At 37.8% G+C, this 27,438-nt stretch overlaps 1 protein-coding gene and 1 gene segment (V, D, J or C); both read right to left on the reverse strand.

The window, feature by feature from the left end:
* LOC116316800 overlaps positions 1-27,438 on the reverse strand; it is a 130,514-nt gene that overhangs the window by 72,174 nt on the left and 30,902 nt on the right. The window contains 2 exon segments of the mRNA XM_039611128.1: positions 19,456-19,791; positions 25,475-25,798. Of these exon segments, the coding sequence (XP_039467062.1) occupies positions 19,456-19,791; positions 25,475-25,798 (660 nt within the window).
* On the reverse strand, positions 15,285-18,706 carry LOC116336144. The segment is given in 7 exon segments: positions 15,285-15,515; positions 16,539-16,687; positions 16,857-17,141; positions 17,255-17,572; positions 17,678-18,010; positions 18,176-18,460; positions 18,568-18,706. Coding segments are annotated over 6 exon segments (1,371 nt in total).

Consider the following 27,438-nt stretch of genomic DNA (forward strand, 5'->3'; position numbering starts at 1 on the left):
TTGCTCACAAATAAAATGTGAAATAATCAGCAGCTTGTTTTGATTTAAATATTCATTTTCCATAATAAGTTCAACAGGGCAGATGTACTTAAAATGAGGCTTCAGTTTTATGGTAAAAATGGTAAATGGCCTGCATTTGTATAGCGCTTTACTCAGTCCCTAAGGACCCCAAAGCGCTTTACACTACATTCAGTCATTCACCCATTCACGCACACATTCACACACTGGCAATGGCAAGCTACGTTGTAGCCACAGCTGCCCTGGGGCGCACTGACAGAGGCGAGGCTGCCGGACACTGGCGCCACTGGGCCCTCTGACCACCACCAGTTTTATGCAAAATAAAGGCAAATATTACAATCTACACAAAAGGCAGCCGCTAAAGCGTTTAAGTTTCAAAATAGAACAAACAAAACAGACTACTAAATTGTCAGTTCCACTTGAAACAAAATATTAATTCTAAAAATAAATCTTAGTTTATTTTACAGAAAAAGAGACAAAATTGACCAACTTACATAATATTGCTTTGGAAGCGCTGTCTGAGAGAAATGTTTATGTCCAGGGAGTTGGTAACGAGGATCCATTACCTTAATTAGCTGCTTGAATCCTTCATTTTCGACCGTGTTTATTGGTAGCATGTCTTTAGCAAGACAGTAAGCTATGGCATTCGTTATGTTGCTATGGCTCTTACCTTTTTGTCATATGGTAAGACGCTGGCGAAAGCCGACTCAATTGACTGTTGCTGCTTCACAGGATTCCCCTGGTTGTTTTCGATGACCTAATTAGCGCTTTCAGTCAGAGATTGAGCGTGCTCTAGTGGGTGGCACTGCTTCAGGTGATAAAAAGGTTTGTTGTATTTCCAGACTTTGTGGGAACATGCTTTCAGCACAATTTACAGTCGCGCGTTACGCTGTTTTTTGTCAGACTTCAAATAGCGAAATACCTCCACACCACGGAACTTCTCTGGCCTTCCCTTTCGACAATCTCTCCGACATTGGAACCGTCATCTGTGTTCCTTCGGTATTCTGGTCACCAAAAACCCGCACGGCGGCTGGCTGCTTCTCAAACAAATACACACGTGCGCCTTGGCACTTGAGCTGTACGTAACAAGTTACGTGACGTGGACGCCTGCGGCTGTGATTGGTTCGGCTCTGCGCTACTTAATTTTTATTGGCTATTGGTTTTTTTTATAAGACAGGAAGAGAGAGATGAGGTCTATCGCAATAGTTTCATTTTTCTATCGAGAAAAAGTTATTTCGCAATACATATCGTTATCGTTTTATCGCCCAGCTCTAGTTGCTAGCATATAAATTTAATCAGGGCATAAAACCTTGATGGCAAGCCGTGAAGCTGGGCTGATCTCAGGAAAAATGAGAATGCAGTTTTTGCCCTGTTGTTAGTTGCTGCATCCAAGTACAGGACCTGCAGTAAAAACAAATGGAAAATTAAAGATCTGGTTTCAGATCATGTATAGTTTTTCAGTTAATAATGCAGTTTCATAATAAGTGTTCAAGGAATATTGTACGGTTCTATGTTCATAACCATAATTCAAAGCTTGAGTAGTCTATACATCAATATTGGTAGTACTTATCAAAAAAGAAAAATGGCCTTTTAGTTGAACCTTTTTTTTGTAAAGAACTGATTATAAATTTAAAAAAAAATAAATTGCAAATCGTCCACTATGTTGGCTTGCTGAATAATTGATGTTCATACAAAAATAACCTAATACAGCTCTCATTTCAAAACTAACAAATATTCTACATAACAGTTAAAATTTTACCTTCCTTGAGTAGCCATCCACTCCACTTTCAGTATGCACACTTGCCACTGATTTAAACTGGACACTTGTCAGGTGTGCTGAAAATAATGCCAACATTTTTATATGTGAAAGTGGATAAGTTCAATGAGACTAAATATTTTAGTTCTCTTGTCATGATTTTTTTTTTTAAGTTTTCAGGAGCACTTACCATATTATGTGTTGATAGGCTTGTTATCATGGAAAATATCAATATACAAAGTGTAAATAATTGCTCAAGAAAATTTACAATTAACAATATTACTGGTTTTGTTACACATCCTGTAATCCTTTTACTTAATATTACTCTATCAAGTGCTTTTTAAAATATTATAAATACACTGAAAGACCTATCAGATAAGGTTGATTAAAGCAGATTTAAAGTATAACGTGCATCTTTCTGCCCAACTTGTGTTAGAGCTTTATAAGTGGGTATTTTACCTTATTACCTGTGATTTGTGTCTATGTGGACCAGGGAGAGAAGGCCTCGCACCGAGTAGCTTCTTCGCACAACACAGCCTAGTTCTGTGATCCGTGTGAAGATCCCTACAGCATCAATTCGATGCATGGAGGCCATCATTCTCCACCACTGAACACGGAGACCCGTAGAAACCAAATGTCCTTGAACCATTTGATAGCCAGCATTTGGCATCTGATTTTTGATAGCCGATATGATGTTGTCCAGCTCTTGGTCATTCATTGTGCTGTATGTTCCTCTCACAGACAAGTCAAATTCTTGCATCCTCCCGAAGATTGTTCTTCTTGAAACACCAAGACATTTAGCAATGCAGCTGACTGGCAGCTGAGTGTCCAACAAGTTCTTCAGTTTTTCTCTCTCTAGTACGATTTTGGGGTGGCCAGGTCCCAGACCAACTTCTGTTTCCAGTTCAATAATGGCCACAGAGCTGATGTTAATTTCACACTGAACCAGATGATGAATGTTTTGTAGAGCCTCTGTAATCTCTGACAGACCGCCTATTTGCTGAGAGAAAGATTCAAACAGAACAAGCTCATGACGAGTCAAGAACTCCAAATAATCCAGATTTAGTGGTTGTTGGTTTAAAGCAGCTTCCAGTTTAGAGAGGAGTCTATGCATCAGTTGTTGTCTCAGTATGTCCTGTTAAAAGCAGCAAAGAACATGGACAAGTAGTTAGAAAAATACAATGAAATGATGTATCTCAGACAAAAATAAACAACCCATAAAACGAACTATATGAGGTACATCATTTTTCAAGTTTGCATAGTTTGCAAATTAGCTAACGTCAGTTATCAAGTTTAATAATAATGTACAAAATGATTTTATATTACTTACATGTGGCCGGGACATGCTGTTTTCGTGCTGCTGTTCAGTATTCGACGACATAAAAGAGAGCTACTCAAATATAATTTGTAGAAATGAGTCAGTTGGCATGGTTGTATGATGCAACTACATTATACTACACCAACGATAGTCTTAAAAAATAATATATTTTAAAATAAAATAATTAAAGATATTATCCGCAAATTGGGGTTTAATTGAGTTTAGCTGGATTTAGCTACATTTCGGACAGTGTTTCCGGAAGGCAGCAACTAGCGAGCTGATTGGAGACCGTAAGAGCCAATCAGAATTTTTGAAACCAAGTCTGTGATTGGTTGGTTTTGTGGCACAATTATAACGGTGTACAGAGAGTTGAGCGCACGAACCAGAGAATGTTGTGAGCGCAAGCAACACGTTGCGAGCAAGCGCAAATGAAAAAACTGAGCGAGAGGGGGTGCTATTGTGTGTGTATATGGATAAGCGCAACCACTGAAATACATTTTTTGCACGCAGCAATGAATTTTGTTCACTCAAATTCAGCTTTTGTACGCTCAAAATAAATTTCTCCTCAAAATGCAACACTTGCACCTGCAATTTTTTTTTTTACATGCGCTCAAATTTTTTTTACGTGCGCTCAGAATAGTGGCACAGAAATAACGCCATACTTGACCCCACCCCACATACCACTGCCTTTGTAATACAGATGCTACTCTATGGACAGTCCTTACTCTCAATAATCCTGTCCATCTTTACAAGCTGCTACACTGGTCACTTTAAATCACTTCAAGGTATCTTCATTCACATCACTGGAATTTAATGTGAGAAAACTTGCTAGTGATCAGATCTACTTTGCTGGTGATGTCTGCTCCTTTTTTCAGCCATTTAATGGCATGTTTCTTTGGTGCAAACTCTTTGGCAAATCAGGAGGCAGTATAGGTACCGTCCTCATCAGGAGAGGAAATCACTTTAGGAGTTGGATTCCTCTTAAACACCACTGGGAAAAAAAGATGTACATTAATGTATGTATGCAAAAGCATTGAATTATTAATTTCAATTTACATACTATTCATAAATGTAGAAATCCATCAAATTTCTTCCGCTTATTCAATTCAGGGCCACTGCGGTGCTGGAGCCCATCCCATCTGTCTTAGAGTCACAGTCAATGTACACCATGTACAGGTCATGAATCTATCTCAGGGCTAAGACATAGATTCAGACCACCATTCACAGTCACATTCACACCTATGGGCAATTTAGAATCACCAATTAACCTAAACCCAGGAATAAGAAATATTTAATAATATATCATGCTATTTCATAAGGAGAAACATTTGCTTTATGTTATTTATTTGACATAAGCAGCATATTTGAATATGATTGTGTTGTGTGGTGTTAGTTCAGCAGGCATTACACACACACAGGTAGGAACAGAGGATCACCGGAGATAACTCCTTTTTTAAATTTTTTTTCCTTTTTTCTTCTTCCCAAATACCACAACAACAACAAGATACTCACTAACGCCCTCTAGCACTTCTGGTAAATGCATCTACAGAACAAATGCAATAGTATGTGAACACAACATCTTCCCCCTTTGAACAAGGATTTCTTATGTGAACCTGACTTCATCATTCTGATGTATGTCACCTAGTACTCGTTTAACATATTTCACATTACTCAATAACATTCACTTTCCCATGACAAAGTCGTGGGTCCAGCAAGGTGGATTCCTCATCCTGGTGGGCCTAAGCCTACTATCAGACTCAGAGTTAGATGCTAGATCAGTTCCTGGTTTATGACAGTCCATTGTTGTGTCAGAATCAGTACCTGTGTTCAGCTCTGACAGAGCCGATAAGTGTGAGGCGTTCCAGGTCCTTCCATCATCCAGCAAATAAGTGTTTGGTCCTTTCCTTGTCATGACAGCCCTTGGTTTAGAAAACTTTAACTCGCCTTTCTTTACCTTCCATGGCTTCCTAACCCATACCTTGTCACCAGGCTGAAAGTTGGACGGTTTGGCGTGTCTGCGAGCATCAGTGTATTCTTTCATTTTCATTTGCTTATTCTTAACTCTTTCGCACATGGTATGCCTCTCTGTCTGGGGAACAGGCATATCCATTACCTGTAACTTTGTTCTCATTCGTCAGTCCATGGAGCAGTTCTGAAGGGGAAACTCCAGTTGTTGAATGAGGGGTTGCTCTGTATAGAGCTGGGTATCATCTGCATAACAATAAAAATGTTTGCACTATTTTCTAATAATATTAACTTAATAAAGTTTAGAAAGCATAATAATGTGTGCATGATGTGAAAATTTATTGAATCATGACACAGGAAATCCATGAAAACTTTTGTGTCTGAGAAAGACTCCTCATTATCATGCTTAAATTGGAATCTATCAGATAGATATGATTCAAATCACAGCAGCAGAGTGCCTTTAATACCTACATTGTGTTCTAATTTCTGGAGTGAAATATTGTGGTCAGTGTTATGGACTGCTGCACTAAAGTCTAGCAGGACAAGCACAGAGATGAGTCCACAATCAGAGCACATAAGAAGATCATTCATAACTTCCTGTTTCTGTATTGTGATGAATTCTGAATCCTGACTGAAACTTTTCAAATTAATCCTCATCTGGAGATTATTAGTTTTCTGTTTTACAACTACTGCTCATGATTTTCTTCTTCTTCTCCTTTTTTTTTTTTTTTTTACATAAAAGGAAGGTTGGAGATTGGCCTGTAATTAGATAAGACAGTTGAATCAAGTAAGAGCTTTTAAGTAATGGTTTAGTTACCACCACTTTAAAAGCCTGTAGTATCTACTCTTTTAATACAGACAGATTAACCTCATTTAGAATTTAAACACTATTAATGGTGCAATTTATTTGAGCAGTCTTGTAGGAATGGAGTCTAAAAGGCATAATCATGGTTTCAAGGTAGAAATGATTGAAGTTAACTCAGAATGATTAATAAGAGAGAAATAATCTAAACTTCAGAAGTCATTAAAGAAAACATGAAACATTACAACTATAAAGGCTGATTCACACCAGGGAGCCCTGCTGTCAAAAAACGGACATAGATTTAACACTGTCTGTGAAGCTTGAGTTAAGAGAGAAGTGTTTAACGTTTTTAGAACATATTTAGCGCCATCTTGTGTCAGTGTAGAACATTACATCACAGTGTTGGTCGGTTGCTGGTTATAGACTTACATTAGTTTATGTCAAAGGAAAAAATCTTAGAGAAGCAAGAAACACAAACTCAGTTTATTTCGTGTACACGGGCGAAGCTTACTGCGTGGCAAGACACAAGCAAGTCGCGCAGAGCCTCAGTCCGTTCTTTATTTTATAGCAGAGAATAGATTACGCAGCATCTCTAGGTGGAGCATACGTAATAGAAAAACATCTCTAGATATGGTTATCGCATGAGTGGCCGTTATCCATAAGACAAGAGGAACTAGTATCTTTTGTCATATCAGCTTCAGGTTGGAACTGTCTCTGCCTGAGCGTGTGTGACTTTGTAACTTCCTCACGCATGCTTCTGTTCCTTAATCTGTAGGTTGCAGGCACATCATGTTTTCACAAGAAATTATACTTCAGCAAAATAAAGGTTATCAAAGTAAGTAAATGTAAAAATCTCTTAACATTCCCTCCTGTTTTTGCTGATTTAATTTCTTCATAAAACATGCTTAAAACATCAAAGTCTACTTTCTTGCTGTCTGCATTTTCAAGTAGCTCGTCATTGTGCATGTGATTTTAACCAAACATGGTTATATTCACGTTATAATTTTAAACAGTGGCATTTTCATCATTTTCATCTTCACTCTCATCATTAGGTTCTAAATCAAGTGGAATACTGACGTATGCTGCAAGTGAGGTGTTAATCATTCGTTTGATTATGGCTTTTAGATAATACATGTGGCAAAGAAGCAGAACAAAATTAAAAACACTCCAACTCCAATGAGTAGTCTCTTCAGTACTTGTAGCCATGAGCCGTTGAAAAGCCAGGTGAACCAATCAGTGGTGTTTTTCACATAGTCCTGACTTTGGGCTTCCTTCAGTTGCCTTAAGGCATTCAGAGCATCAGTCATGTTTGAGGAATGCACATTGTCCGGGATGTAGGTACAGCAGGTGTTGTCGAAGAGGACACATAGTCCTCCTTTCTCGGCGAGAATCATATCCAATGCTACTCTGTGTTGCATTACTGCAATGCGCAGAGCGTCGATTTCTTGGTTTTGTTCGTCGTTGATTTTACATGATGCGTTCAGAAAGAGTCCAAAGCGATAATCCAATGTTTCAATCCTTAACATGTTTTTTCCGGTTCCAACCCACGGAAACAGTGAGTGGAGGACCTTCTGTCCAGTGGTCCATAGTTTGAATTCCTCGGGCACATCACTGCCGTACACGGGGTCGTGTGGTTGGATACCTGGAGATGTTGATCTTCCTTTCCGTCGTGTGGTTGGGGTGGTGTTTACAGCGGTCATCCTGAAGGTGTGGTCTGATATGAAGATGGGGGCACAAACTCCGGTCCAGCCTGGGGGTAGTATGAAATAAGCACGTTGTCCACATAGCCAGGCCATTCCTTGGACCCAGTAAGTGCCATTTGAGGGGCCTGTCGTGTTCACGGGGGCACCTTCTCCACTTCCAGCGGTCTGATTACAGTTAGTGGTGTTTCCAAGCGGTCTGTTACCGTTGTCTTGCCGGTAGCACATGGAGTGGTTCTTCCCTGGGGTTTGGTCCAAGAACACTGGGAAGTGAATGGATGTGTTCCGGTTTGTCACGTTGAAGTTGATCCAGAAAAGTTGGTCACACGTTCCATTGTCAAGTCCAGCGTCTTCAATGGTGATTATCTCGTGTTGGGGTGGTCCCTGAAAGATACTAAGGAAGTTAAGCGAGTAGATGGTAGATGAGCTTGTCTCGTTGATGATGATTTTATTATGCTGATAGCCAACGCCCGAAAAGCTGGCGGCACGTTTGGCTTGTCTTTTGTTCTTTATTGTCCTCGAAAAGCGCGAGGAGTCCTGCTAGGAGCAGGAGGACAGCTGCTAGGACGGCGAGTGTCTTCATGACAGCCAAACACACCTAGATCCTCGGGTGAGTAGACTACTGGCGAGAAGTAGAGGGCGGGATATACCCAATCAGCCCTCTCTTCACCAGGTAGATCACCAGAAGGTAGGGGTGCTGGAGTCTGAGTCTGGGCTGTCACTCACTTTCTTGCAGTGGCTTTGGTGAATCCAAGATGGTCTCTCTGCTATCTTACAGGCAGTTGGTGTGGTGATAAGCACTTGGTATGGGCCTTCCAGCGGGCGAGCTCCAATTCTTTCTATGGAGAACTCGAATCAGGACCCAATCACCTGGCTTCAACCTGCAAGATACTGGAGAAGATTCAGAAGGCAGTTTATTGTTCAAAACAATATCTTTGTTTTCTAGTAGCTTCGACATCCATTCTGCTAGTGTGGTCTCTCTGATTGATTTATCTAAAGGTTCACTTGTGATTGGCAGTGGAAATGGTCTGCCATGAATGATTTCAAAAGGCGTGAGTTTCTGAGAACCCTGTGTTAGTCTCATCCACATTTTTACTAGGCCTATACACTCAGGCCATGGTCTCCCTGTTTCTTCCATACATTTTCTAAGTCTCTGTTTTATTGTGCCGTTAGTTCTTTCCGCTAATCCTGCACTTTGCGGGTGATAAGCACAGTGATTTTTGATGCTGAATCCTAGTGCTTCAGAGACTTTGCTGATTACCTCATTGACAAAGTGTGTCCCATTATCTGATCTTATCAGAGTGGGGATGCCATATGTTGGAATAAAATGGTTATGTCTGTGAAGGTTCTCAGTCATCCAGGTCATCGTAGTCAAAGGAGTTTGCAAAGAAAGGCGTCTGGACTTCTTTAAGTTGCTTGAAGACGTTTCACCTCTCATCCGAGAAGCTTCTTCAGTTCTAAGGTCAAATGGCCGAGAGTCCCAGATTTAAACCCAGTGGGAGTATCCCCCCAAGGAGGGACAAAGGACCCCCTGGTGATCCTCTAATCACATGCGCCAAGGTGTGAAAGCGGGTGTGGGACCTAATCAGCCAGGGTTTCGGGTGAGCCCATTGTGAAACCTGGCCCCACCTTGTCATGTGAATTCCTGAGGTCAGATGGCCCAGGATGTGAGTGGGCGTTAAGGCGTCTGGGGAGGGAACTCAAAACTGGATTATAGATGGCAGACAGTTGGTGTCGTAAATAAAATGGTTACATAAGCATTTTGCTACTGAAATGGCATCTGCTTTCTTTACTGGGTAGATTTCTGGCCATTTTGAGAATACGTCTATGATCACTAGAGCGTATTTTGAGCCTTGGCATTCATTTAGTTCAATAAAATCCATGTGGATTGTGTGGAAAGGATGAGGTGGTGTGGGAAAATGACCTCTTTTTGGTCTGAGATTCCCTTGTGCATTGTGTTTTTTTGGCAAATCATGCATGTTCTGACAAATTCTTTTGCTGAAGTTTCGAAATTTAGGGTGTAAAAGTGTTTTGGAGATTATATCTACTATCCCTCCTGTTGACAGTAACTCCATGTGTCACTAAGGCTGCTGTTTTGTGTAGAGATTTTGGAAGTATTGGTTTTCCTTCACAAATCATCAAGTCATCTCTTAGTTGCGCTCCGCATTTCAGCCATTTCCTTTGCTCAGCTGTGGGAGCTGCTTTTTGTTCATCCTTTAAAACATCAAGTGGTATTTGTGAGGGTGATGTTGACATTAGTGTGTCTACAGTTTGTTGTGCCACTGATTTTGCAGCTTGATCTGCGAAGTTATTGCCTTTTGTTATGCTTGAGTTGTCTCTTTGGTGTGCTGCACATTTACATATTGCTAGCTGTCTTGGGAGAGTTATTACTTCTAAAAGTGTTTTTAGAAGATTTCTGTGTTGTACTGGATGTCCTGTGGAGGTAACCATGCCTCTATTTTGCCAGATTTTTGCAAAGTGGTGTACTGTAAATGTCAACTCGTGGTTTGGTTTCTTCATCTAGCTTTCTTATGCAGCAATGTGCGTCGCCATCTTCCAGAGTGGGAAGAAGTGTGCTAGGGTTTAGCTGTCCACACTTCGGAATTCTGATGTGTGACTGTGAGAGTAAAATGCCTACATAGGAAAGTTGTCGTGCATGTGTGAGGTATGATAGATTTGCTTGCAGTAAGATGGAGGTCACAGCATGTGGGACTTTAATGATCAATGTGTGTCCTAAAACAATATCAGCGGACTTTTTAACTGCCTCTGCTGCGGCTGCACAAGCCTGCACGCACATAGGCAGACCCGATGCAACGGAGTCTAATTTACACGAATAAAATGCAAGTGGGCGTTGTTTTTCCCCAAAGGCCTGTGTTAGAACAGCCTTCATATAACCTGCACCTCCATCTACATGCAAGTAGAAGGGCTTATCATAATCAGGCAAAGCCAAAACTGTATTTGTCTGTAATGCCAGTTTCAAGTTACTGAATGCTTCTTCTGCTTTCTTCTTTGTAGATGCAACACTACATTTTGACTTAGGGCATTTTAGGCAATTCCTTTTTTCAAAGAACTCACACATCTTACATATTTCAAACTTTTAAGTTAGGAAAAAACTTTGCATTGCTTACAGCTCATAGCTCACAGCTCTAAAACTAGGCATTAATAAATCATATGCCTAATCATTATATGTCACTGTGATCCACAAGTATGATCACAAATTTGTTTTTCAAACCAACAAAACAAACAAACAAAAACAAAAAACAAATTGCCGATGGCATCAAGGCTTTACACACATGAGTCAGGACACAAAAAGAAAAAAGAAAAAGCTGCTGCCAGAAACAAAGCAGAAGTGTGAGGGAAAAAAAACTGAGCTCACAAACAGCTGCATGTGTGACCTTTAATATGCAGCTTCTGCTCTAAAAAACAAATAAAAATGTGTAACTTGCTCATCAGCTTGGTAGTGTCCACATATTTAATTCATTTTATTCAGCTTCTCAAACCTGTAGCTTTAGCTGTTGTATACAGGGTTTGGCTTATTAGTTGTTAGTATAGGTTTGCTCTTCATCTCAACAAAGTCTCATCTAAGATGACAGGTTTACAACCAGGTCAAGTGTCTCTATGCACTTGATTAGTTTAGGTATTTTCCTTATTTTCTTCATCTCATATATTATTATACTGAGTTTGAGCAAACCTTAAGCTTGAATCAGACTACTTTTAACAATTATCCACCTCACATCATAACTGACTGAGGTGCCTCTTCTTATTAATATTATGTCACTATTAATGTTATTATTGTTTTGTTTTTCCTTTTTTATAACAGCAATAGTATATCACAATACACTACTTTACTACTAATATACAATAGTTTATTATTTTATATTTCATTATGTATCCATCAAAGGCCGATGTGACCTGCAGTTTCACACCTTCCCAAGCTGGAGACATTTGCTTTTCCACACTCTTTCCCTGGCTGAACAATGACACAGCCTTAATATACCTTATGCATTTCTCTGTTTTATTTAATGTGTTTTGTGTGAATTATCTGCTTTCATTTATTCTATTCGTTCAGCTTGGTTGTCTTCCCAATTTTGTTTCATTTGTTAGTACCAATTTACAGGTTGTTATCTTTCCTATTATTAGTTTGAATACATAAGCTCTAATTTAATTTAACCCTTTGTTTATTCCACTATGCATTCCTCTTGTATTTATGTGTATTCAGTTGGGTCTGTATCCAGCCCTTTTTAAACTTTGATCTCTAATCTTTTACTTGATGAGGGATTACTATGTTCTTCCTGATATGGGTGAATGTATAGTGGGACGTTTTGTTTTCTTAGGCTTTCTCCATCTACAAGCACTAATTTGTCCGGCGCCTGGACATTTTTTTTTCTAACCACTGCTCGTCAGCAGTGAGTTTTGGTGGGCTGATTACCCATTGTTACAACACAACTGCAGAGCTTTCTCTGGTATGAGACTCAGGAGTGGTTGCTGACACGGCCTCCAACTCCGAGCTACTCGCGGAGCGGTGTCAGTTTTACGGGACGGAGCCCAACCTACTTCTCCTTTGTCACCAGTACTTCAGCGTCTTACAGCAAATAAAATAACAATAACAACTGGAAGCAACTCAGCAGCGTATTGTGCTGTAAAATTAGTTTACTTCCAACAGACAGAAAAATGACATACACAAAACACATATATTCACTCTTGTTTCTTTACGCGCGCGGGTCCTTGCGGCGGACCAGGCCAGTTTTAACTTTTTCAAGTTAAGTTTTAGACGTCTTAAATCCTTACAGCGGATTACTCTCTTTGTGCACCCGTGCAGTGGGTCAGCCTAATGCGCTATTAATCCTTGCAGCGGATAAGACCTATGCGCTTCTCTTTTGTGCACCCGTGCAGTGGGTCAGCCTAATGCGCTATTAATCCTTGCGGCGGATAAGACCTATGCGCTTTTTTTAAAAACAAAGAGTTTGTTTCTCACCTCTCCAAAGGATCTGTAGTTAGGACGGAGATCTCCTCACTGCACCCCAGCGCCGTGGACCGTTCTAAATCACCCTGGCCTAGACCCGAATTCACGTTCTAGGGCTCTCTACCTAGAAAGGGCTGTCGACAGACTTCAGGGTCGGCTTCTCACGGCGTCAGGATGCACTGAGGGTCTCTGGTTAGGAGTCACAGCCAATCAGCTGTTATTTCCCATCCGGCTCGAAGGACCAAGAAATATGTCAAAGGAAAAAACCTTAGAGAAGCAAGAAACACAAACTCAGTTTATTTCGTGTACACGGGCGAAGCTTACTGCGTGGCAAGACACAAGCAAGTCGCGCAAAGCCTCAGTCCGTTCTTTATTTTATAGCAGAGAATAGATTACGCAGCATCTCTAGGTGGAGCATACGTAATAGAAAAACATCTCTAGATATGGTTATCGCATGAGTGGCCGTTATCCATAAGACAAGAGGAACTAGTATCTTTTGTCATATCAGCTTCAGGTTGGAACTGTCTCTGCCTGAGCGTGTGTGACTTTGTAACTTCCTCACACATGCTTCTGTTCCTTAATCTGTAGGTTGCAGGCACATCATGTTTTCACAAGAAATTATACTTCAGCAAAATAAAGGTTATCAAAGTAAGTAAATGTAAAAATCTCTTAACAGTTTATGTTAACTAACTCATAATAGAACAAATAACTATTAAATAGAAAAGGAGACTAAAACTAAAAATCTGTTTTTGTTCTTCATATTTTGATGAACACTCATTCAAGAAATTCTTGAAATCCTTGCAAGTTAAAGTTAAAGAAAAACGTGACCTGGAACTTTGACTCTTTGTCAGTGTGACTACAGCGGTCACATTAAACCTGTTGCTGTTTCTGTTTTCTATGACCAGTGTTGAATAGTGATAGCTTTTAGGAGGGCATTTTTAAATTCGTTTTTTAGACTAAAAAGGTATTTTCTCCCTTTTGGACACTGAGACCTTCACACACGTTACTACGATTTGATAATAACTGTGACTTAAACAGATTAAACAGAGCATCAGTATACCTGGAAACTCTCAGCAATTAGTAATTTGTTCCTACATGACCTTAAAAAAACTGAAATGCAAAAATCAAAAGCAGACTTGGTTATGAGGCAAAGCCATGTTGAATATTAGTTTGAAGTGGAAAATGTCCTGTGATATGATTTCATTTCATTTATTTATTTATTGTGTTTTTAAACCCCAATCATCCATACTGACCACTTCTCTGTGCAGACAATGGGACTCATTGTGGCATCATCTCATTTTGCAGTAAGCTTTATTTTTTCCCATGTCATAATTATTACATCCACAAGAGTGCAGTGGTACACTGTTGTTGGACCACATATCCTAACAATCTGCTTCCTCCAGTAAATGATCCAGTTATGTTTTAATGGGGGAATGGTCCCTGACATGATGCAGTTTTCATGGTTGGATTGTGTTTTGGCCTCTGGATTCATATTTTTGTCACTGTGATGTTTTGAGGTATGAAATTACTTTATTTACTGTAGTCATCATTTGTTTTCATAAGAGAAAACACTCTGTGGGATTTCTTGAATAAAGACAAAGCTGTAGCATCAATAACAAGGGCAGATAAAATACTGAGACACAAAGACTTCAGGATAAAGGGAAGTGGTTTGGGTAATATTGGAGGTACATTCCCTCTTATAGTCTGCAAATTGTCATTTTGAGAGTCCATCCTACAATCCAATTATATATACATGCATACATTTTAGAACATTAAATAATGTTATTTTCTCTATTAATAAATGCATTTATAGGGGATAGTCTGCACCATAGACTGCTTCTGTCTTGATAATTAAATCATTAGATGATTTCATTTCTTTTAAAGATAAATCTTTATTTTCTTCTTTGAATGAACAGAGCATTTATGTTCTTTTCACCACTGCACTGCTTATCAGTTAATCACTTAGTCTTGCTCAGATTAACCAGAATTCTACTAGTGGATTATTAGCTAATGTGGGATGTTTGGTTTAAATTTGTCATTGGTATGTATGGAAACACAGAAGGGTTCAGGTAAGCACCTGGGGGTGGGGGTGTTTGGTGGAGGTGTCAGACATGAAGACGCTGTCAGGCACTCTGCTGGGCATGGTGCCCTGCTTCCTTGCTGCTGAGCCCTTGCCACTTAGACTGGCAGCATTAATCAGCAACAGCACCACAGATTTGGGCTGGTTGCCACAGGGTCTTCAGCCAATTGGGGCAACACACTGCCAGTTTATTTCAGAGGTAACCAATAGTAAGCCTTAATTTGTTTTGTGTCATCCCTCCCAAATGTGAATTCCTCCAAACCCACAAGGTACACAAATGCACATGGAAACATACTCTAGGCTTTCACTTAAAGACAGAGTTCACAGATTTACACTGACTCTGTGCATGTCTGGAAAGAGGAAGAGTTACAAAAACATTGTTTGTGCTTTCAAATGAATGCACCTCTTCATTACACCACTGCCTTCCCATCACATCTGTCAGCATCTTTAAATTACAATCAGCATAGGTTTTCACATAGAGGTGGCACCCACATTGCTGCTACTGCACATGGAGCTTTGTCTCACTCTTGTGGAAAATCCAAGTAATACAACATGATGGTGCACAACACATTTTTTCAAAAGATAAACAGCTTTATATTGGTATGTGTCATTACTTGTATTCTGCGAGGCAAGTTTTCTTAATTCAAGAAGAACTGAAGGTAGTTAGTCATTCGTTGTTTTTTTTAATTGATTTTTAATGCATTTTCTCACTCGTCTTACATACATGTCACATCTAGCACAAAACTAAAACACAGACACAAAAAATTGTAAAGCATAAACAATTCCATTAATAACAATTGAAACACAAAGCATTACATGTTCAAACTAGTCAGGACAGGTGCTGTTAAAACTCCCAGAATTTCCACATTTCATTCATAACACAGGAACCGTCCTGTGAACATCATGATTTAGTCTGAAAGAAAAAATGAGAGAGAAAATGTAATCCTTTAGTGACAACTTTGTATTGTTTTGTCTTGAAATAAATAAAAGTGTAATTGAAACAACCACAGTTATTATTATTATTACACTATATGCTTCTAGATGAGTGGACTAATCATAATGAAACTTTGCCTAAACATTGCACAGGGGACTTTGAGTGCCAACATCTATATGGCATATACAAATATTTCATTCAAAAACCAAAGTTGTATATATTTGTCATATTTGAAAGTTCAACTAAGCACCAAGTGGAATGTCATAATACAGTCTTAGAAGCTTAGAAAGAAAGTAACTGGACTCCTTTATAGGTTTTGTGAAGACGTTTCACCTCTCCTTCAAATGACTTCTTGAGTTCTTAAACCACATGGTGGGGAGTCCCAAGAAAAGTAGTAGTAAACCCTAGTGAGTGTTGTACCTTAAGAGGGTGACTGACCCGCTATCAACCATGTGCCTCATCATTTGATGGTGAGAAGGTGTGAAAAAAAGCAATTATCACCATAGCTTTGCCCACCCTGTCATATAACCTATTTAGGTCACCTGAGGCAAGATGTGAATCATCTGTTTTCTCAGTCCAAAATGTGAACACTCAAAAGAGTGATCTTTATCCTTTAGATAGAGATTTAAAGCCAAGTTTTGCAATCCTGGTAAAGGATAACCACTACCAAGGTTTAAATACCTGGGACTCTCTAACATTTGGTTTTAGAACTGAAAAAAGGTCTTGGATGAGAGGCGAAACCTCTTCAGGAAACTTAAAGAAGTCAAGTTGCTTTCTTTCCAATCTTCCACACAGACATAATACAGATTGGAATATTGATTACATTTGTGTATCACAATTTTTCACAGCATCCTACCGTAATGATTGTACATCTATATATTTTCTATGCTCCCTGTCTCCCTTGTACAGATAATAATAACAATAATTATAATAATCTTCATGGTTCAAATGAAAAACCAGACTGGAATCTTACCTTTCAACAATAAGATAACAAGTGCTTACCTTAATCAATGTAACTATGATACCATATATGGTGGCGGTGATGAAAAAACCAATGAGGGTGAAAACCACATTCCAGCTTTCCTCAGCTGTGTCTTGATTCACATCAGCATGCACAATGTTGTCAAATAAATTACAGTAATCCATCGTACCTGTGAATAATGTATAAATTTGGTTATTTATCACTTACTTGACTTTATTATACTGACAGGGATGCTGAAAGGATATTGGAAAAATAATGGTCCTTACATGTCCTTTACATTACTTTACAGGACCTTATACGTACAAGATAAAAAAATCAATCAGTGAATGATCTAGTACCTGGTTTTGATATATTCAGGGACAGGGTGGTGTTGGCATGGATGACCCTGCAGGTGAAGACCACCCCACGTAAGAATTTATCTTGGGACAGGTCAAGGTGGCTCTGGACACTGAACTTTCCATCTGGGCCTCTGTGGGGCTCACTAGTGTTGTAGTTCAGCAATTCTTTTTTTTCATTCAACCAAGTGATGTTAATGGATACAGGGCTGAAGCCAAAGACCAGACACACAAGTTCATTAGAGCCCTCAAGCAAGTAGGCAGATGGCTGGCTGTAGATCACTGAGGCTGTAAAGATATCCACAACATTTTTAGCAATCAGTCAATCAATTTTATTCAGTTTGTTAAAATGAATATAATGGAAATAATAGGTAAATATTAAATGCTAAACGGCAGCTCACCAAACACATCAGTTATAGTGGCTTCAACAGGCTCTTCAGATGACTCATGTTTGACAACACAAGAATACGTAGACCTTTTGTCTTCAGTTTTGGATATGTTTAGTCTGCTGCTCACAGAGTAAGAGCTGCTCCCAGAGTATTTCCATGGAGGACTGTTAACGTAATGCATGGATGGGAGAGTCTGGCCATCTTCTTCCCAGTACACTATGATGTTAGCAGGGAAAAATTCAGACACTAGGCAAACAAGCGTTAGGATGTCAGACTTAGAAAGTTCAGAGGCAGTTGGTTGTATTATCTTCACTGTTGGTCGACGGAGCACTTGAAAAACACAAAAGGGGAGAGAACCATAAAAATATAGTCACAGCCAGAGGAACATGAAGTTTAGAAAGAGCTGTAAGCAATTTGTTACATTTCTGACATTACCTGTGCTTTTGCTTATATGGTCTTTATTCCCCTGATTGGAGCATGGATGTTTTCCTTCACAAGAAAATTGTTTATGTGCATTCCAATCCTTTGCTGACACATTAAGGAAGCTCTGTTGAGTCTCTGTTCCATTGTTATGACTCATTGGGGGATTAGTTAGGACATCATAATCCTCAGGAATTTTGCTGCCACCTACTCTCCAGGTGATGGAGAAATCATTAAGATTAGGGCCAACCAGAAGACAGGTAATAGTCACATGTCCTTTGTTCTCAGTCAGCTGTGGTGGTGGTCCCTGGACATAAACCCCAACTAGCTTTGATGATGATGGAGTTTCTATAAAAAATAAAATTAATTTCAAAAAATGAATACATAAATAAATTAAAATAATATGCAACAACCATGGAGGAGTTATAAAATGTCTCATGTCCAAATTTCTAATTTAAAAATAGTCTTATTGTATTCTTAATGATTATCACAATAAGAGAATTTTCACTGTACCTGAACAGAAACTGATTGTTTTTGTGATACGTGTGTTCAGAGACCTGTCAGACACTTCACAGGTGAAATTATTCCCTTTTTTCCACTCAGAGTGATCAATTACAAGGTGACTTGTTACTCTAACACGTCCATCTTCACTCATGCTGATATTAGTGGAATTTGGAGACCTTTCCTGAGACTCAGACAACCATTTAATGTGAGGGTTGAAGCTCCATCCAGAGCATGAAAGAGTCTTTGATTCTGAACCTTTACTGGGAACCAGAAGAAGCTCCATGGATGGGTCCACTAAAGGGGCATAAATCAGTGTATCTATTAGTCTATAAACCATGTAACTATAAAATAACAAAGAGAAATCAGCTTGCACTAAGGGAAACAAGAGTAGCTCTCCTCACCAAAAATATTGCTGATGGAGTTTGACTGAAAAGTTTTAGAAAAGCCTTGAAACACTGCAGGTAAAGGTTTGGTTTTTCATCCAGTACTTCTGGGGGACAATGAATTGACTACTGATTGAAAGGGGGCCTGAGCCTTGAGTAAAATTATAATATTTCTGTTCAAGCATTTGACTACTATTGACTTCTAAGGTGATGAAGAGGTCACATGAGGACAGTTCTTTGATGTCACACTCGAACACTGCACTGTCTCTCTTCGGCAGATCTATGAGAGATCGCTTGATCTTCACCGATGGAGTCTTAGATGGACAACCTGGATGATCATACAAAATCATTATTTTAATTGCTCTTTGGTCATTACATGTCTGATTTTCCTGTTGTAGTATCATCTTACCTGCAATATTTATGGTCTTCTCAGCAGATGTGAAGCACTTGTGCTCTGCTTTGCATGTTACATGCTTCACTGTCCTCCATTTTTTCGAGGAAACTGTAAGAATACTGATTATATGAGTTGCATTTTTGTCTTGGGTCACTTTTTCTATCACGGCTTTCCCATCAATCAGCCAGGTGATCATGGCATCAAAATAAGTGTGGACCAAACACGTTGCTTGAACGTTAGTATCTGAGGTCATTACAGTCATGAAGCTGGGAATCTCCACGTGAATGAAGGTAGGGGACTTTGGAAGAGCTGTTAATAGAAAAGTAAAAAATCAGAGTCTGACATCGTTACAATAAAGGTGAATTTCTGGGGTTTATAAGAAAAATTGCTCATTAACATGGCGAGCTAATAAAACAAACTTTTAACTAAAGACTGATCTTTATTTGTTTCACATATACCTGCATTTGTGCATGATAAATGTGTTCTTTGAGTCAGTAACTCTACATACTTACTGTGACAAATGTTTATTGTTTTGATATATTTAACGCCATTGTGATCAGCCATGTAGGTAAAAGTTGAGCCTTTTGCCCACAATGTCATATTTGGCCAAAGCTCACTGCTCAGGCTGAAGGTTTTCCCCTCTCCCCCTGCACTTTGTAGCTTCCTTGTGCTTGCCTCGTTGGTTTGATTCTGTGGATGTTCATCCTGTACCCACTCCAAAGTCAGATTGTCTGGAAAGAAGTCACTCAATGTGCAGATGAGCCTTACTGGTGAGATTCCAAATTCCCCATCCCAGACTGAGTACAATGTGATGTTTGGTGGGACAATCGGTGGGACAATCCGAGGCGCTGAGAAAGAGCAAATATTAGTTTGACTTTACATGCATAATTATAAATATTTTGTGTTAACACAACAAGAAAAAAACTTGATGTCATCTCAGTTATACATACCTTCAGATTTTGGTAAATGAGGAACTGTTTCATTTCAGTTTTAAGTGTAGTGTGTTTGTCTTTAGGCTAGATGGCAGAGTTATAATTTGACATTGTTTGGTGTTGCTGTGTCAGGTGAAGATAGGGCAGGAAGTCTGTTGCACAGTTGTTATGCATGATAGGGCAGAGTGATCAGGGCAAGCAGCAAGCGGAAGCATTGAGTAACACCCGGGTCTCAAAAAAGTACCAAAATACAGAAGTGAGAGAATGCAAAGAGCAACGGAGCATCACAGACACCAGGTGTGAGCTGTGGTTATACCAGTAAGCGAAACCAAGTACACATTTAAATTTCTCATGTCAGTTTGCATGTGTACCACATGTATTTTATTTCTCGTCTCATGACTTTGCCAAAGGTTTTAGTTCTCAAATCCTCTAATAATAGAGTAAAACGCAACCAACTGTAAAATCTACTACTTTGCATATTCGGTATAGAACGGGCTGCTGATTCCAGGTGCTGTGGATGTGATGAACACAACTGTATATTAGAGAGTTTAAAAAAGGACAAAATATTAAATACATATAAATAATCCTTAAAATACATTCAACTTTTACAGATCAACCTTCAGATAATGTAAACAACTTCAAAATAATGCAAGAGAAAGACAATTTTATCTTCATTAAAACATTTATTTTTAAAAACAGATAAAGCTTTTGCAGTTTAAAAGAGGCAGTTGCGATTACTTACATGATAGTATGAGATTATATGAAAAAAATGTTTGAGAAATATTGTTTTTCCCACACACAAAAGTCCTTTCACAGTCCATTTGTTTTATTTGACCTGTTAAAAAAAAAAAAAAAATTAGTGAATTTGCAGCAAAAGGATTTAATTCATACTGCTCACCACTACTTCATTATAAATTGTGCTTTTGTATGAAGTTAAATTGCTACACATATATCAAAAAATGTATCAATACACAGGAAACTTAAAATGCTATACATTTATTTTGAAGTTGGGTAAATATAGTTGCTGAATAAACTTAGAAGGAACACTACTTTAATATCAGCTGAAATACACTTAGGAAGTCAAACTAACAGTTGCAGACAAAGCTGCTTATAACAGATTGTTACACAGTATTAAGATAATTTCTAAATCAATTTACTTTCAATAATATGCATTTGATTGATTAAGGCATTCAGAAACTTGCCATCTGGACATAAACCACTGGGATATACAAGCTACACTGGGACATAAAGAAAAATGAACTCAAATGGTAACATTATGTAGTGTAATTATCTTTTACCTGAAACATATAAAATTGGTTTAAATCAAAGATATGAGCATATTATATATGTTTTGACATTGGCATAGATTATTCCACATAATATCACACAATTTAATGAGTTTGATAATCACTTTTGTCACCATATCTTAAATATTGTAATCCACCACACATGCCACACTGATTTTGAAAGAGCTTCATTTTGATCTGAAACGATTTTGTCTTTATGGTCTTCCAACATCAGTGTAATAGAAATTACACTTGCTGCTTCTGACTTCTGACTTAAAACCCTTGTCTTTGTCTATACAGCTAGATCTTTGAGTAGGGCGATATCAGTATGATATCAGTTGGCCCTTGAACATTCAACTATTAAATGATGTTTTTATACAATTTCAGCACTCCAAGTGAATTTTAGCTGATATATATTGTTTATATGATATTAGCAACAACTGTATAAAGATAATTAAATTCACAACAACAGCTGAATTGTGAAGTAGCTAATCAGTCACTGGGATAACGTGAACCTTTTTCTTCCTTTTTTTATTGTATTAAATAAATCTCACATTGGTTTATTAAACTGACATAATCATAAATGCTTCTAATGTGCATAGATACAGTGTTTTTCTGTGATCTTAATTTTTTAATTGTTTTTACAATAATTTGAAAAGTTTGAGTTATTCTGACTCATGGTTAAAATGCAGAATGCTAAATGAGTTTTAGTTTTTTCTATCATAGCTGCTTGCTTGATAAATATAATCTGTCAAAGTGCTCATTGCTGAGTTAAATCTGCACACAATGCTAGCACATTAATTTCTGATTACCTTGATAACAGTTGTTCCAAAGATTAACAGCAGAGTGATGAGGAAGAGAAGGATGAAGACGATAGCTACGCTTGCTATGTTATCATCTCCAGATAGTCCAGGGTGATGAAGCTCCAGAGAGTCCGTGACGAAAAGATCTAGATGAACAAAATTTATTCTGTCAAATATTTGGACATTTCACAACCCACTTTGAAACACACATTGTAAGATACTAACTTATAGATTTTATTTATTTTCTGTTAAATACATATTTCTTTTTTACTCTATATGCTATATCAGATTCATAGTCAGTCAACCTAGTTGGAAAAAATAAGGTGACAGAGGTCGAGTGAGTGCCCCATAAAGATGAATAGAATTTCATGTCCTTCGAGAGCTATAATCCTGACTTCTGACTTGCTTTAGAAAGACTTCAGTATTGTTTATTTACTGTATTTATGCCTTGCCTGGGAGATTTAAAGGGTTTTATTAAGCAGTCATCTGTTTTTAAGCCATGCAAGACCCAGTAGATGAAACACAGGCACACAAAGACAAGTCACAGAAGCAGTGTTACTAAACTATCTGCATATTAAATAAACATAGACTGTTCCCTGAATACCTCGTTTAGTGATGTTATATTATTCTAGTAGAAATTAGATGTTAAAAACATTTTTATATTATCATTGTGTAAATAACCCAAACATGCTACTGTCTACATTAGGATAGCACTGTGACTGTACAACAAACATAAAGCTCACAAAATGATTTAAATGAAGACATGAACTGCATGTAATGAACATCAACAGAGTTGCAAACTGTTTTTTTTTTATTTTATTTTGAATCTGCATTAAAACACACAAACACAATGTCATATTACAAGCGACAGACATTAAAGAACAAACAGCAGACAAAGACATGAAAAACATCTACTAGGCCGAGCACTTGGAGTCTTGGTTGATGTTCATGTTGAGGTCAATGCGGTTTTTGTCAAATGTTCTGTACCCAATGGACCTGACAATAGCTCTAGTTGTGTTAACCACAGATTCGTGGTACACTACACAGCTATAGACAGCACCATCCCTTTGCCACTGGTCAAGGCTGACAAATAACTGGCCATAAGCAGAATAGAATCCATTGTTTTCAATGGGTTCTGTGGTATTAAAAGCATAACTTGAGTCTGCTTCCTCGTCATCCACAAGCCAAGACACAAAAACCTCCTTAGGGAAGAAGTCTTTCACAAAGCAAGTCAGGGTCACCTCTGCTTTGTTAGTTTGTTCTAAAGGAGGGAGCATAAACACTGACGGGCGCTGAGGGTTTCCTCCTGTAAGCATGAAACAACATGAGACTTTGTGCCACACATACATTAACCAGCATAATTAACCAAAATAATACAGGAAATTAAATCCACACACACACAGGCATACACATACACACTGAGAAGCAGGGCTTATAATGTCTTTGATATCAAGATGTCAATAAGGACTAAACAGTTTCTGAGTATTTTTCTTACCGAAATCCCTTTTATAAGGCTCCCTCAAAGGCTCAATCAAATCTTGGTGGTGAACAACACAGAAGCGTTTTACCCCCCTGGTCCATTCATCATAGGTGATGTCAAGTTCAGATTTGTATGCGTTCTGCATGCCATTGACTGGTGTTATTGGGTTACTCGCCATGTCATTTCCTTCCTCATCTTCCCAAGTTATATAGAGATTTTTATTTTCTGTCATGACTTTACATGTTATAGTTCCTTTTTTATTGAAAAGCATGTCCTGGGTTTTGGGGCCAAAAATTTGTGCCTTCACATCTGACGTACTACATGGTTTGAAATCTGTATAATGCAGCAATAAATGATTATAGAACAAAATCATTGCAAAATCATAATGAGAAAATAATTGTTTATTTTTCTGTTACTCACCTGGTGTATTGTCTTTGTAAGCCACAGTTTTATTCAAAGATGCATCTTCTCCTCCGGTAAAGAGACACATAAATTTAGTCTGATCATTCAGGTCACTGGAATTTACTGTGAGAAAACTTGCTGCATTGTACACTTTTTTTCCAGCCGCATTTTTTGATTCACAAACTGTTTCAGTCAGATCTATTGTGCTGGTGATGTCTGCTCCATTTTTCAGCCATTTTAAGTTATGTTTCTTTGGTGCAAACTCTTTGGCAAAGCAGGAGGCAGTATAGGTAAGGTCCTCATCAGAAGAGGAGGAAAACACTTTAACAGTTGGATTCTGCTTAAATGTCGCTGAAAAACAAAGATATACACAAATATGTGTATGCAGAAGCAGGGAATAATATTTATATACATATATATGCAGAAGCTGAGATAAATAATCTGCTACAATGTTCATACTATATTGATTTTCTGTATAAACAAGTTCCTTTTGCTCAGATTTTTTTTACTTTGCACAATGTCAAAAAGAAAATTAGATTCCTGTAGTCCCAAAAGGAAATAATGGAACTGCACAACTACATTGCTCACTTCTGCATATACATTGACTGGCAAGCAAACACACATTTAATATCAATGTTAATTATGTTAATTATCAATGCACAGTGAAAGTGAAGGAAGACGATAAAAGATCAAAAAGGACGAGGATTATTTAGACAGATGGAAAGAAACACAACATGCAACAATACTGATTTTCAGACAGGCGCAGAGGACTTACAGTATATGAGTGAAGAATTAAAAAAAGACAATGTACTTAGATATATTCTTTTTCTCATCCCACCTAACTATGTGTGTGTGTGTTTCCACAAAGTGTATAAACAATTATGACTTTTGAAATATTTAACAATATGTCATGTTATTTAATGAGGTGAAATATTAGCTTTGATGTTGGTTATGTTTTTTGTTTGTTTGTTTGTTTGGTTTTTTAAATAAATTTAGGTTTTGGTTGTAAGCTCAAACACTATTATTGTGCTATCTACTGTACAATATAAAGCGCCTTGAGGCGACTTTTGTTGTGATTTGGCGCTATATAAATAAAATTGAATTGAATTGAATTGAACTTATTCCTCTTTGTATTGAGATTATTTGTAGCTTGGGGTGCATTTACGATAAAGTCAGCCTCTACTATGTTTTTTTTTTTCAAAACACAAAAACTGGAGAATAACTAGATAAGTGACTCTTATAATTATTAGAAGTAACAATCAATAAATGTGGCCCAGTAATACTTTATAAGAAATATTGCTGCAGAAAATTCGTACTAAATAAGGGTACTGTAGCAATGTATCATGTACGCGATGTATGTAGAATTCAGATAACCTAAGAAAAGGAAATTAAATGATATATAGTTTTACAGACTATAACAATATCAGCCTGTGCATTCATGTGCAAATTTAATCAAATTATTTAGTTTGCTATATGTTCACAGTGCTTTCATGTGAACTTCTTATAAGTTAAATAACATAAGATAAACTGATTAAATGTGAATTAACATAAGGCTTACCTGGTTTTATGGTGTTACTTTTATGTTTATGGTGTTAAAAATATTTTAAAGAAAAGTGTCAGTTACTCACCTTGTGTGTTGTCTGTGTCACTTTTATTCAAAGATCCACTTTGGCCTCCCGTAAACACACAAGTGAATTCAGTATCTTCATTCACATCATTGGAATTTACTGTGAGAAAACTTGCTGCGTTGTACACTTTCTTTCCATCTGCCTTTCTTGATTCAGAAACTGTACTGATCAGATCTATTTTGCTGGTGATGTCTGCTCCATTTTTCAGCCATCTGATGGCATGTTTCTTTGGTGCAAACTCTTTGGCAAAGCAGGAGGCAGTATAGGTACCGTGCTCATCAGGAGAGGAAATCACTTTAAGAGTTGGATTCTGCTTAAACGCCACTGAAAAACAAAGACGTACATAAATGTGTGTATGCAAGAAGGAACTGAATGTGTTTTTAAGCTGAAAATCTTATTCTTTGATGTTTTTCAGACTATTTTATAACATGAGCAACTCAAAATGTACTAGGAATGAAGTCAGCCTCTACCATCATTTCTTCCAAAAACAACAACAACCAAAAATAGTGAACTAACAAGAACTAACTCTAATCCTTCTCAGAAGTAAAAATCACTAGTTTTAGTGCAGTAATATTTTACTAGTAATTGCTACTGCTGCACATAAACAAACAAGTCTTTGTGAATGTTTCATGCCTCAATTTATTAGCTATTAGTGCTCATCGAACTGCTTCTACATTTTTTTGCATTATATTTAAATCCCCTCAAATGTTGGTGTAACTGTTAAAATACATTACTAACACTTTCATGTCAGTACATTAGAACTGAATTAAAGTAGAAAGAATAATTTCTACATGACTTAATATAAGGCTTACCTGGTTTTATGGCCATACTTTGTCTTATTACAAAATCATAGTGACAAATGTTATTACTTTTTTTTAAAGAAAAGTATCAGTTACTCACCTTGTGTGTTGTCTCTGTCGCTTTTATTCAAAGATCCACTTTGGCCTCCCGTAAATACACAAGTGAATTCAGTATCTTCATTCACATCATTGGAATTTACTGTGAGAAAACTTGCTGCGTTGTACACTTTCTTTCCATCTGCCTTTCTTGATTCAGAAACTGTACTGATCAGATCTATTTTGCTGGTGATGTCTGTTCCATTTTTCAGCCATCTGATGGCATGTGTCTTTGGTGCAAACTCTTTGGCAAAGCAGGAGGCAGTATAGGTACCGTCCACATCAGGAGAGGAAATCACTTTAAGAGTTGGATTCTGCTCAAACACCGCTGAAAAACAAAGATGTACACAAATGTATTTATGCAACAGAATGCAAGTATTTATCTTTATTTACTATTCATAAATTTAGAAATCCACCCATCCATTTTCTTCCACTTATTCAATTCAGGCCCACCGGGGTGCTGGAGCCTCTCCCAGCTGTCTTAGGGCCACAGTCAATGTACACCCTGTACAGGTCATGAATCTATCTCAGGGCTAAGACATAGATCCAGACTATCATTCACAGTCAAATTCACATCTATGGGCAATTTAGAATCAACAATTAACCTAAACCCAGAAGAAAAGCAATATTTAAGAATATGTCATGCTATTTGATGAGGATAAATAATTGCTTTTATGTTATTTATTTGACATAAGCAGCATATTTGAATATAACTGCTTTTTTTAAAAGTTGAAACACTTATTCCTTGGTATGCTCAGATTCTTTTGTCAATACAAGCAGGTCAAAGTGAACTTACAATTAAGTTTGTTTCCAGTACCATTTCTTGAAAATATCAAAACCCAAAAAATAGAGAACTAAAGAAAACTAACTTTCTTTTAAGAGGTAGCAATCACTACATGCAGCCCACTATTATCTCACTAGTAATTATGACAAAGGTTCAGAAAACAACTAAAAAAACAGCCTTGTACTGACAAGACTACTGCATTTGATAATGTATTACACGTGAGTACAGTGGTTATTAGGTCTTGTATAACTTCTATGTTTTTTTTTAAACTTTTACATTAATTA

Source organism: Oreochromis aureus, linkage group 4, assembly GCF_013358895.1.
Source record: "Oreochromis aureus strain Israel breed Guangdong linkage group 4, ZZ_aureus, whole genome shotgun sequence".
Lineage (NCBI taxonomy): Eukaryota > Metazoa > Chordata > Actinopteri > Cichliformes > Cichlidae > Oreochromis > Oreochromis aureus.